Source organism: Alosa alosa, chromosome 22 (genome assembly GCF_017589495.1).
Source record: "Alosa alosa isolate M-15738 ecotype Scorff River chromosome 22, AALO_Geno_1.1, whole genome shotgun sequence".
NCBI lineage: Eukaryota > Metazoa > Chordata > Actinopteri > Clupeiformes > Clupeidae > Alosa > Alosa alosa.
Window position 1 is genome coordinate 22,753,521 of NC_063210.1, and position 13,221 is coordinate 22,766,741.

Genomic DNA, 13,221 nt, shown 5'->3' on the forward strand with positions numbered 1-13,221 from the left:
ACACATTTATACAGTGGCGAGTTGGCACCAAGTAAGTTCGTGTCAAATGAACGCTTCCACACCACATCGAGTTTTCAGCATTTTTTCCAGCAGACACTGAATTCCAACCCTCTCCAAACCAACACAGTGTAATGATAGACTACATTTAGGTTCTGTATTTAGAGCGTCAACATCATTCATGTTCCGTCGAGCTCCAGCATTTCACCGAATATCTAAGCCATGTTACGAGCATTAAAATTGCCAGCTGGCAATACACACAACAGGGTAGCATGCCGATTGTTGGCTAGTACAATCAATGCCCGATAATGCTCGCTTGCTCACTTGGAATTGCCAACAACCCAACTTACTAGCTCGTAGCACGCGAGCTGCCATTTTCCATACAAAATGCCTCCGGAATGTCTTGCGAGCGACCAGTGTAGATTTGTCGAACTGAGATATTTCTGCTGCCATAGCAAACGGGATTAGTAATTTGTCGAACCGTACAAAACACGGTCACGTCTCTTACCGTCAACTCTGCATTGTCACTGTCGCGGTGAGATACTGCACGGATGACCCCGGCTCGCCATCCCCAGCGTCCAATCTCCCCGAGCTCAAGCGGCTCCTCGCCGCTGACACACAGGAACCGCTTCCCAACCAGCTCCGGCCGCGCTTCCACCGCCATGGCCTTTCACAGAGAGTGAAAAAACCCTCGAAAACTTCAGCACCGATTTTCTATCGATTGGACATTTACTACATGAAACTGTGAATAGGAACAAAAGAAAGAAACAAACAAAAATGACTGGAATATCTTCTTAAACGTGTCGAGCTCAACCCGGGGGATTTAAATTTCTTGCAATCTCCACCCGCAAATAGTCACTCTTTTGCTCCGCAAAACTGAACACTGGTCTACATCACTGCAACGTAAAACTGGTATCCCTCCGCCCATGCACACAACCGTCCAAACCGCAGCGAGCAGACTGCTACGTCCGCCAGACAGATTCATTCTCGCTGGAAGACGGCTATGCTTTCCCACTGTCACTGGACTTTCAAAAATAGTGCTGTTGTTGTTGCAATTTTCTTGAACGAGGATAACAGCTGAATGAAAAATGTATTGTGACAACAAAGAATAATTGACTCTGGTGCTTTTCAAAAATAATCGATAAATAGATATGTTCATAAAGATATAATCAGGAATAGAAATTGACAATTTTTGTTTATAAGCTAAATGTCTGTAAACATAAAATAATAGACATTTTGACATTATTATTGAGAATACCCTGTATTTTGATATTGTCATAAAAAGTGAACACATTTACAAATGGAAAGCTATAATATTTGTGAAGCCATTCAATACTTATGTATACATCATTTTAACCATTTTGTCTTGAAATCCTCAAAGACACGTACTCAGTAACCTTTATCGGTCTACCCTTGTACTGTTTGGCTGTCAGAGAATCAATTACGCTTTGTGTCCAATTGTCTTCAATTCTGCACTATTTTATTCCCACCCCTAGATAGAGCACTGATGAGAGGAGAAAGAAGGTGCAAGGGAAAAAGGAGAGAAAAGGAGGGAAACAGAGAGGAAGAGAGAGAGAGAGATGGGGGTGGATTGTAGGCGGTAATCAGCCATGTGTCACCTTTGGGGTCAAAGTGGTAGATGGAGAAAGATATGCCTCCGCGGACAGAATCACAAATCACAGTGCTTCAGAGATGCTCATGAAGATGGGCTTGTGTGCCAAAGACCCTCACACTATACAGCCCTTTCTACCTTTAGGAATAGCGGCACGCTTCACGGCCATTATTGGAACAGAGCGAACCTGTGTCACCAGTCACCAGCTTCTTGAGCTGCACTGAATGCACGGTCTGAATGAATCAAAGTCTCATGAGGTGCAGGAGTGTATTGTAAATAGAGGTCAACAGAGTTCCTATAGCTACCTAATGAATCACACATCTCTGAAATGGATTTTTATTTATTTATTTATTTTCATTATTCAGATGTGAGACTTCATATGAGCTCATTTAATTTTCTGCAAAAAAAAAACAGTACATTGCGCACAGGACTGTATTTGTGGCTGAAATGATACACAATATTGCATATTGCATACTTTATTTTAAAGAGGTATCATTTAGTCATTATATATAATGTGAACTAATTGTAATTACTTTCCCTCTGTTCCAAAAGACATTAGTGCACCTTAACTTGTAATTATGAAACGATGTGTGAATGAGATTGTTCCCACAAGCTGTGCTACATGCACCAGCATGTCTTCACACTTACTAGACGCCCCTTTGGCACAGTAAAGATGGCTGCGGTTAGCCATGGACAGGGCAGTGAGTAGCTATTAGTGAGAGGGGTCAACAAAGATACTTTTCACCTGTCATGTGATCTGGTAGAGGAGTCTCTATTTTGATATGACACATTTGACGGTTCCCTCAGTCCACAAAATGAAATGAGATCTTGTTCGCAGGTGTGGTGGTGGTGGACATAGCCATATGAAATGCCACGGCTGATGTTATGCGATATAAACATCTTGAAATGTTATGTCATTGTGTGTGAAAATGTATATGCACCCATTAGGAATGCCATTATAGGCTATAGGTTGTCATGCTTTTCTTTTTATTTCCTCACAAGGATATTTCTGTGTTCAGAAATCAGGGAGAGACATGAAACCACAGACCGCTTATCACAAGTGTGCCTATATAAAACAGGTCCCCTCCATGTTAATTCTTTGGTTATTCGGTGAACACAAAAAATGATTAAAGTCTACTCCATTTTATTGTGCTTCCTCACAGTTGCCTGAGTTCAAATCTGGATTAGGTCATGTGAAATTGGATGGTGTGGCCTTGATCCCCTGCGGAGCGGGCACTAATCCCCCGGTAGGGCAATCCTCACACTCTGCGCTTGTTCAAACAATGCTCCCACAGGCAGAAAAATAACCCACAGACAACAGTGCATGTGTTAGTGTACACAGTGGAATGCTGTGTGTCCATTTAATCACCGATGAATCCAATTGCACAGTGGACAAACTATATATATAAAAAAAAACATTTTAAGTCTTTTGTACCTCTATATTTGTTTTTGTTTCATATGACAAGCATCATTTTATTGAGAAATATGCATTACGTTGCTTGATTTTGTAGGCCTGCATTGTAAAAATGGACATATCTGTCTACATGGATGTTTCTTTGATCTAAAACACTGGAATACACAAATGTCAATGGCTAGCCTACATGTGATTATTATTTCTGTTAAGAGATTTCAGTCACACAGTCACACATTTTCTTTAGATGTTAGTTATAAAAAGCAACATTTCCCAGCTCATATAGGCTACTTCTTATCATGCCATATGTGAAAACCAGTAGCCGACTCTGAAACAGCAATGCTTTGTTGTTGCGCAGTGAACCATACACGTTGTAGCCTATTTTTAAATCAGTGCCTGCCAATGAAAGCTTTACTTCCTTTCTATTGTAAATATTCTCAACACAATCGTATATTATTGGTCTATATGTGCCTGGAAAACTAGAAACCCAATCATGTAACAGTGCGCTGAGATATTGTTGCATTTCACCATACTTTCGACACGGTTACAGTTTGACAAGCACACCGACTACCCTATCACTGTGAGCTACAGATACAAATAAAAATATCTGCCCAATCATACCGCAGCAGAGGAAGGTCCACCAAGTGAATTATTGTTGACGTCAAGTCAAAGCACGCACCTTGCTCGTTATCAAAAGCACAAAAGCAACAGAGAAGAAGTGAAGGGGTAGCAGGACTTTCTTAAGCCAAAACAAAAGTAAAATAACGACTAATTTATTTCTCTCTACTGCTGTCGAATGTTTTGGTGGCATGAACAGAAAACTATAGCGGCGGCGAAATGATCGAGGCAGGACCATTAACTAGTGAAAGCTAGCTGACGTTGAATTTCTCTAAAGTTTACGGTGGTTGGCTAGCTGGTTAGCTAGCTACCTCCACGGCGCTGGCCTCCTCCTTAGGTCTGCAGGCCCCTGTCTACCCCTTCGTCTCACGTATGCTCAACCGTGCCCCAGAAAGATGGTGTCGTGGATGATCTCAAGAGCTGTTGTGTAAGTATAAGTCTCTACATATTGGTTTTCTCTTGTGAATCGACGTTTGGATTCATGATGTTTACGGAAAGTTTCTGTTTTGTTTAACGGTAGTGCTAGCTAACTAGCCAAGCATGCTATCCTAACAGATGGAATTCAATACTAACACACATATCGGTTTAGCTTGTAACTTTAGCCTAGCCTGTACGTTTGTTTTCCGAAGACAGCTACGGTAGCACGCTAGCTATTTCAATAGCTGTCTGCGCACCCTCAAAGCCTAACGTCAGCTAACGCTAGCAAGTTGGCCACGAATGCCACATTGGTGTCACTGTAGAAGCTATATCTGACCATCTTCTGTGGACGAGAACGTCAGATAGCTCGCTGTATGTTCTAGGTCCTAGCGTAGCTGGCGTTATCTTGTCAAGCCACATGCTATATATGTAGTGTTTTGCTCTGCTCCTCTTTTCCTTGACATTGCTGGAAGGTCAGGGAAATTGTGTATCTATAATGTGACAGCAGGACGCTTGTAGCTAAGGTTGGCTAGGAAGCTAACATACCACTTTCTGTTGATGGAGGCGAAGTTGCTAGGTGTGTTTTATTTTCCCCAGCCGCCCGCTCGACCTCTGTTTCCGAGTGGCGTTCCAAAGCCTCCCAACTAAGGTTCATATAACGTTAGAGTTATTTTAACGTTGCAGTCCAAATTTTAGATTAGGCGAGTATCTAGTAGTTGTAGTCTATAGGCTTTTCTTTGGTAGTCTGGGATCCTTATACTGTGTTTTGAAATGTAACGGCTGTTGTTATGTGATACTGTGATTCATGAACTGTAACAACGTGTTTCAGGAAAACACATGACCACCACACCCTAACAAAACCTGATTATGCATATGAATCATACCTTCCAGTTTGTGCAGGTGCCTCGGGTTCAACATGTCAATCTACAGTCAGTGAATAGTGTGGCTGTTGTCTCTTAAAAAACCTAAGGTTTTTTCTCAGCCTTTTCTCTCTGTTACAAATGGATACTGTCAAGGTAGTGCTATGTTTAAATATTAGTCAGCTTCAAACAGAAGACCTGTTCTCCTAATATGGTCATCTGCACACAAAATAGAAACCACAAATCATGGAGAGACTGCCACGCTATATGCAGCTGCACAGGTATTTTAGAAGCCTCCACTGCCATAAAAGTCATGGCGTGCATTAAGAACATTGCAGGTCAACAAGTGCCACGCAACCTGTAGCATTCTAATAGAGCTGGCTGTAGAATTCTAATAGGGCTAGCTGTTTGTGTTCTCCCACCTGGCCTCTCAGGACTACTTTAGCTCTCCGAGGCTCTCTGAGGCTGCTGTGCGAGTTGATTGTAGATGATTAAGGTAGCTATAAAACACTGTAATTTGACTAGGAGTCACAGGATGTTGTGTACTTGTGTCACACTATAATTTCCCCATGGAATCGAATGCCTAAGGTTTTAGTCTTTTTTTGTCCTCGGTTGTTTTGCCAGGAGAACTCAGTGACCCTCCAGGGCTACTTTCTATGAAACTGCATGCGCGTGGAGAAAGGGGAAGTGTGTGACCATGGAAAAGGAGGCATGCCATAAACTGACTAGCCTAACTGTTCATTTATCTTTTTAACCACCGATATGGTAAAGGCTTCTTCTTAAGCACTTGAGAATCTGTGTCGATTGGACGTCCTTTTCTCTGGATGTTAAAAAGACGAAGAAAACTAAATTGCGCATTTTTTTTTAATTTTTTTTTTTTTATATCATACCTTCGTGTTTCTTTTGTGGACATTTTCAGCTTTCTTTTACATTATTGGTTAAAAATGATAGAAGAAAAAAGAAATGGCACAACCCAGAAAAAGGTTATTTACAATTTATTTAAATTTGTCTTAATGGCAAAGGCCACACCCAATCTCTGAAAGCACTTAATTTTTTCTGGGCTTTTCAAAGAACATCTCTAAGGCTCTTTTGGTAATTGAATTGAATTGTTGGGGGCCATTAATGCTGACACGCATGCACGTAGCCAGATGCTCTCCTTGTAGTCTATTTCTCAGTCCCAAAACAACAAACCCATCGTGATAAAAAAAAAGTAAATACTCACTTTTCTTCTACATCACTCCCACAGTTACCATACAACTCACTCACAATTAACTTCGAAAAGGACCTAGGCTACTTGATTGAAGTCGCGACCGTTAGCCCTCACCGTCAAGAGAACAGCTGAAGTTATGACAACACGTCTTTCTGATAAGAGAATGTAGGCTCCTATGTCTAATGCATAAAATGTAGAAAAGGTCTGTTTGTGATAGCCTATTATAGCTAAGTGGACAGAATTTAGGCTATACATTGTATGCCAACATATGCTCATATTTCCTTTAACTATCAGAAAGTTTAAACAGGCCTAGACTGTGTTAAGCCTGGCTTTCCCATGCAAACATTACATGTAGCCCTACGCTAACGTTACAAGTCTAGGCTACAATTAACGTTAAGACCATACACCTTGTAGCACATTGGTTTACTCTATTGCATTACTACGTTTTAATAATTTGTCGTTGAATGTTGATGGAGGCTCATCTTTGGGAAATCAGCTCTCTGGATAAAATTGTCAACCGGAGCAAGAGTTCTCAGAGTTGACGACACCGATAAATCAATCAGCAGAAAGAACCGCGATCACAACAGTAGGCTAAATCGCAACAAACTTTTTTCCCCATGTTAAATTCATTTCGGTAATCATGAATTGGTTTCTTTTATTTGATGTAGGCTAGGAGAGGAGGATGCATGTTTCACATTAGTGTCAATGTGTCAAAGCAGGCTTTGGATCAGAGGAATTGCTCAAGCTAACATATGGCATAGGCTACAAGCGAATTCCACGCATACAAACAGCTTCGTGATGAAATATAACTAATATCATTTTTTTATTGTCACCAGGCCTATAAGTAGGCTATTTATTGTGTAACCTACAAGTGAACGATGACAACATAGGCTACACTGTGGCGGAGCAAGACCCCATCAGTCGGATAGCTAAACAATGTAACAGTGTTCAGAACGTAGGCTAGCCATATGGGCTGCAGACTTGTCTTTGGGCTTGTAATCACCTGACACATCATGCGCATATATGTCCTGAATAATGAGAGGCTAAGTCGGATTTGATGCACTTAACTTACTCAAGACTTTCAGAAAACAATTTGAGATGGCGTTGGCCGTTGTGCTTTTACAGTGTGTTAAGTGAATCTCTGTGGATATTATGTTGCAGCGGCGCTGAAAATCCAGCGGCGGCGCTGCGCCGCTGTTAAATACACTGTAGGGGAAACACTGCCTCTATTGCACTTCCCTTGGCGAGACTTTTAAAGAAAAAGGGTATATGATTTTATGAGGTCAAGACTATATTGCCAAGGCATTGTGATAAACTGTATTCTATCACAGTTTTGTTGCTTAAAGAAGCCCTATGCAGGTCTGGTTATTCCTTCGCTGTTTCTGGGTTTTCGCCGGATTTGGGCTCGCATTTTTCACGACATAGCTCCCCCTGCAGCTTCGTGCTACGCTAAACCCCCACTAGCTAGCAAGCTAGCCATCAAGAAACCAAGCTAAACACATACGTTTACTTTTGCAAAAGGAGATCTATTGACTAAACACTGTTTTCCCCTTTCCCTTTCACTAAGTGGTGTTTGACAAACAGCTCTGGCCACCTTGCATAAACCTGCAGATTTGAAAAAACGAGTTTTGCCGCATTGTTCCTAGGTCGGTTAAGATGACGCCCCCCCCCCTTTCCCCCTTGGAATTTTTCACAGTGCAGAGAGGTGCCTCGCTCACAATATTACATAACATGTTGTGAGAACCTTTGTGTTTTTCTGCTCTCCTCTCAGATGGCTTTCACCGAGACACTTTCTGCTTTCTGGCACACTTTGCACACATCTGTTGCTGTAGTTTTTCTGCAGCATTGTTTTACCCTTATTGTATTAATTAGCTCTTACAACTGCATTGAATTTTAATGCACTTTTAATGCTTGTTTTTGATCAGAAAGCTGATTATGGCAATCTGATTGTTAGATGAATGGTCTTGGTTTTATTGGTTGGTTTGGCTTGGTTTAGCTATATGCCTCTTGTCAGAAGCCCGGAGGGCTAATGTCAATCCAAACTAGATGGCCTGCACGTTTCATGTCTGGTGAGTTTACTGCCTCTCATTGTGTGTCTGTAATGAGATTCCTGAGGTCGCTTGCCTCTCCAGTTCTAGTACTGTCTAACCTATGGAGAGCCTGCTGGGCCTTATGGGAGTAAATATATCATTGTACTATTCAGTGTAATCCATACATTTAATCTATACAATCCATTCAGTAATCCTTGACCTCGTGTGCATTTTAGATGGTAGACAAATGGCATAAGTGTAGCTTAACCTTTAAGATATTAATGCTGCGATTGGCCTTTTTCTTGAAAATGTTGGTCTTTATTGTGTCCCTGCCCAGGTTTCTCATGAGGTGGGTGGGATGGAAAAACAAATCTCTTGGCAATCGGACCTCCACCTTAGTAGCACAGCACAGGGGCTTTCCCTCAGTTCTCCCTCAGCTCGCTCTCGCTCTCTCTCGCTCGCTCGCTCCTCCGTTTTTGCCTTTTTAGGGGAAGACGTCCAGATCTGGACGAGCTACGCCAGATGTGGGGGAAGTGGGTGCAGGGGTTTGTTCGGGCCCACGGGCCGGGCTGGGCCTGCTCCCTATTACGAGCCCGAAGCGTTCCGGCTCCATCCGGGCCTGCGGGTCAAGGCGAGCAGGAAACCTGAACCCCCCCCCCCGGCCCAAAACACGGTGTCAAGGCACCCCCTGTCTGAAGGGGCCTCTATTTTTTCAGCTGTTGACTGAGAGGGAGGGAGAGGGAGGTAGAGGGAGAAAAGAAAGCAGTGCAGAGTGGCGGGAAGGAAGGGATGATGGGATGAGAGTGATCGAGAGATGGGAGGAGTGGGGGGGGGGTGAGGAGGCAAGTCTGAGAAAAAAGCGAAAAGGAAGAGAAAGATGTTGAGCGAAGGAGATGGTGGGTGGTGTGGGGGGGGGAAATTGTTTCAAGAGCTCTGCTAGGCAGACCCCCATTTCCTTCGCTGGCCCCGACCACAGGAAGTCGAACACTTTGGGAAAACAGCAGCACTTCGAGTGGGGGTGGAGGATTGGGTGGGTGGGGGTTAGTATTGGGAGCGGTGTTGAGGTTCGAGTGGAGGATAGGATTGTGGGAGCGGTTGCTTTTTTCTGTTTTTGTTTTGCCGGGGGCTTTGAGTTGTACAGTATTGTAGGTCAGACCACAGGGGAAGCGTGAGTGAGTGAGCGAGCGAGCGAGCGAAGCTCCTCATAAACACCTTTTTTACGAGGACAGTAGAGAACCCCATCCCGAAACAGCCATTAATCATGTGCCAGATCTTTCAGAGGTCATTTGGCCTACATGTACAACAATAACTCTACTGGGAGAGAACTGATCAAGCAGAGAGAAATCTGAAAACTGGAATGGGTTGCAAATTAATATATGAAATATAATATAATATTTGAAAATGGTCATCTAACCAATGTCAAAAAAATCATCCTAAAGGACTGCTTTTTAGTGCTCTTCTTTATTTCAATTTCAACATAGCCTCTCCTGTTGCTGCCTGTGCCCTTTTGCCCGAGTTGAAGGCACAGTTAAGATCCTCGTACGATGCCAAATGGGTATCCTGATGACCACTCCTTAATGGGATCCAGTCATGGCTTTTAGGATGGTGGCAAGCTGCCACTGGGACTTGTCACAAAATTAGCTGCCAAACTGTTCTGATTAAATTATTTGAAGCTGCTAAACATAGCTCTTTTTGAAACAGGATAGTTAGTGACTAGAGGATGAAGTTTGATAGGCTGTGAGAGTTTGTGCTGAATTAGCGGTTATTGGATTGTGTGTGTGTGTGTGTGTGTGTGTGTGTGTGTGTGTGTGTCTGATTTGACACCATGACTAGAGCTTAGAAACGAAACCCCTGTGTGCTGAAACCTTGTAGTGCTTCTAGACAATGCAGTTCAACACCAGGGCTAGCGTAGCAACCCCCTCGACCGCACTGTCCAGGTGACACCATCTCCCGCACATTTGTGGCAGGTTGCTTGACCCGTTGCATTGTCTCCCGTCTCGATTACCCGTCCGCCTGCCCGCGCTCCCTGTTATCTCGGAGCGTCATTTGATCTCCACGCCACACGAGACACTCTGTATAATTCAGCACCTCACGGGGCAAGCCTGGTTCCAATTCCCGCACTCGCATCGCATTGTATCACATCGCACCGCACTGCACCGGACTGCACCGGACCCTCCCTAGTATTAGCCTAATGCGCTCTTGTCTTTCCCGCTCGCTGAACTCACGCTGTCTCATCACACGAACAAAGATGGATGCCATTAATGTCACTTCACCAGAGAGTGTCGTCGCTCAAGGAGGAAAACTGTCCCTGTGTCTTTGTTCTTGTAAGAAGTCTACGGCAGGAGTGGACTGGTTGGTCATTACCTGCCTGCGAGTGCAACCCGATCACTCGCTGATCTGGTGACGTGAAAATGAGAAATTAGAAAGCTTTTTCTTCAGTACTATTAAGGACCTTGATAATCATTTTAGTTTACAACTACCAGCAACAACTGATGAAGTCGCAAAAGTGATGGAAGTTGCAAATAAAAACAAGTTCACCGACTTCAGGCTGTGTTAAAACAGGTGTTGTGTTGACTGTACCCTGAACGAGTTTATAGCTGTGTCATACACCCAAGATGTGTACATCAGGCATGTAACTACTACAATAACATGTTTTCATGTTTGCTAGCTCCATAGTAGGCCTACTCCATGTCTGAATAAAATTTAAGTGTATCATGAAAACGCATAAAGAAAAGTACAGCTCCTCAAGTCATAATGAGCAGGTAGGCCTCTATATTTTGTTCACTCTATTATCAAGACCAGACGCTGTCACAGGTAACACGCTAACCATCGCATAGTGTTATGCCAATGCTGGGAACAGGCAGATTGTATCTTTATAGTTGCCTGTATGATGTGACAGACTTGGGTTAATATTTCACCAGGTCCGAGGGCTCGAGGGATGAGTTAAGTAGCAGAAGATTGGACTCTACAATGTCCTAAATTGGAGACCCAATGTAAGTTATTGATGTAAACAAAATTAAGTTAGCTCCAGCATGAGTGTTATTTTTTCCTGTCACAAGTTCACATCCACCCTTGCCTGCCCATATTTTATTTCAGAAAAAAAAAACATGCCGTTGTCGTATAGTGTAGAGGCATTTTCCCCAAGAACACACATTTGTGTTTCTTCAGTTAGCATTGCAGTAGACAACATAACGTTATCCTGACGTTAACTGTTTTCGATACTGTACTGTATGGATGGTACCTACAGGACATGCCTTGAATTCATAATATTTAACAATGCAGTGCTAGGGACAGATCAGATAGCTTGAGACTTGATTTGAACTTGCCCCTCAAAGACTTGAGACTTGACTTGGGCTTGAGCTCAAATGGACTTGAGACTCGACTTGGAGTTCCAAAAAATGACTTGTGAACATCTCTGGCTTCAGCTAATGCTGACGTTGTTAGTATACAAGTCCGGCTCCATTGCACCGCACTGCAGGTTAGTGGAACTGGATCTGCGTTGTGTTGTGTGTGTGTGTGTGTGTGTGTAAAGGATGGGTGGGTGTTTCCTATGTCACCGGGGATAGACTCTGTGACGGGAGCACAGATGCTGACATTTGACCCTGTGACACGGGCAACGGCGAGTAACGAGACCAGACACTCTCCTGGGCCGAGCGTGGGTTTATTTTTGGCTTCTTTTCCCCGTCTGCTTTAGCCACAGGTTCTGTGGGAAGGGAAAAAAAGAATTCCCCTCGCTGGCTTACCCAAGTTTTCATTGCTGCACAAACCGCAAGCAATTACATGAAGCTAAAATGGCAACCATTATGTGGAAAAAACCTTTTCATTCAGCACAGTTGGCTTTTGTTTGCCTTTTTTATAATCCTTGCAAAAAAAATGCGAAATATAATTTATTTATTAAAATAAAGCCACTGGTTTTATTTCGGCCCGTTTGTAGTGGCAGAATGAAGGCCAGTCAGTTGAAAGTGAAACTCTGAAGGGACATAGATTGCTCTCCGCGAATTCTGTGTTGAAGCACCGAATATGGGTCTTGTCTTAAATCTGTGTAGAATCAGACTCAGACCAGTTGGGGGGCAACAACTGGTGGTTGTTAGCAGAAGGCCTCTCTCTCTCTCACTCACTCACTCACTCTCACACACACACACACACACACACACTCTCACTTTCTCTCTCACACACACACTCTCACTTTCTCTCTCACACACACACACACACACACACTCTCACTTTCCCCCCCCCACTGAGGCGAGCTGGAGCAGTTCCCCAACCCTGCCAATTACCCATCCTTCCATGTGGAGAAGGGAGAGGGAGGTGTGCTGCCCACACAGAGGCAGGTGAGGGGAAGTGGGAAGGTTGGGTTGTGGGGGGTTGGGTTGTGGGGGGTTGGGTTGTGGAGGGTTGGGTTGTGGGGGGTTGGGTTGAGACGCACGCAGACCTGCCGCCGACTGTTGTTAGGACCATTTGCCGCTCCGCTGTTTCCACGGCAACGGGGAGAGAGATGAGAATGGCCGCTGCCGCCAAGGTAGATCCGTAGAACTGGGGGCATCTGATGAGCATCATGTAACCGTGAGTGCAGTGACCAAGGCAACCATTTACTGGGCTAACTGGGAGTTATGCTCTTTTAACATGTTGCCGTCTGCAGCAAATGATGCTGTGGAATCTTCAATAGCATACAAATGTGTCTGCATGTCATGATGAAATGATGCCTCATTTCTTTAAGAAAAAATAGCCCCTCCTTGTGTTAAGATTGTTTGCTTTGTTTCTTGCATTCAGTACTGAAAATCTGTGGTGTGTGTGTTTGTTTGTCTGCTTAATGGAGACTGGGATCAGTGCTCCGTTGGGTGAATGTCTACCCAGAGACTGGAGCATCGAGGGCCGACAGTTTAAATTTGGAAGCGGAAGGAAGAGGAAGGAGGTGCTCGCCCGATTTAGAACACCTCTCAACGTCTCGCTCGCTCCTGAGTCAGGGATGTGTGGGCATGCCGGAGCGGGGCTGGGGGTTGTGTGTGCATTAGCCAAATTACTGTGTGTGTGTACTTCATTTAGGCTGCAGCACTGTGTGTGTGTGT

General features: G+C 43.9%; 2 protein-coding genes across 4 annotated transcripts in view; one reads left to right on the top strand and one right to left on the bottom strand.

Moving 5' to 3' along the window:
- Positions 1–872, bottom strand: part of jmjd1cb (jumonji domain containing 1Cb) — a 160,074-nt gene extending 159,202 nt beyond the window's left edge. Inside the window, 1 exon segment of the mRNA XM_048233988.1 lies at positions 506–872. Within this exon segment, the coding sequence (XP_048089945.1) occupies positions 506–661 (156 nt within the window). The 5' untranslated portion in view covers positions 662–872.
- Positions 873–3,691: 2,819 nt separating this feature from the next.
- Positions 3,692–13,221, top strand: part of reep3b (receptor accessory protein 3b) — a 35,694-nt gene continuing 26,164 nt past the window's right edge. The window contains exon 1 of one of the 3 annotated variants that reach the window (XM_048233348.1): positions 3,692–4,065. In XM_048233348.1, the coding sequence (XP_048089305.1) occupies positions 4,034–4,065 (32 nt within the window). In that variant the 5' untranslated portion in view covers positions 3,692–4,033. Of the gene's footprint in view, positions 4,066–11,094; positions 11,149–13,221 lie in introns of those variants that run through there. The other 2 variants (XM_048233350.1, XM_048233349.1) reach the window with 2 other exon arrangements.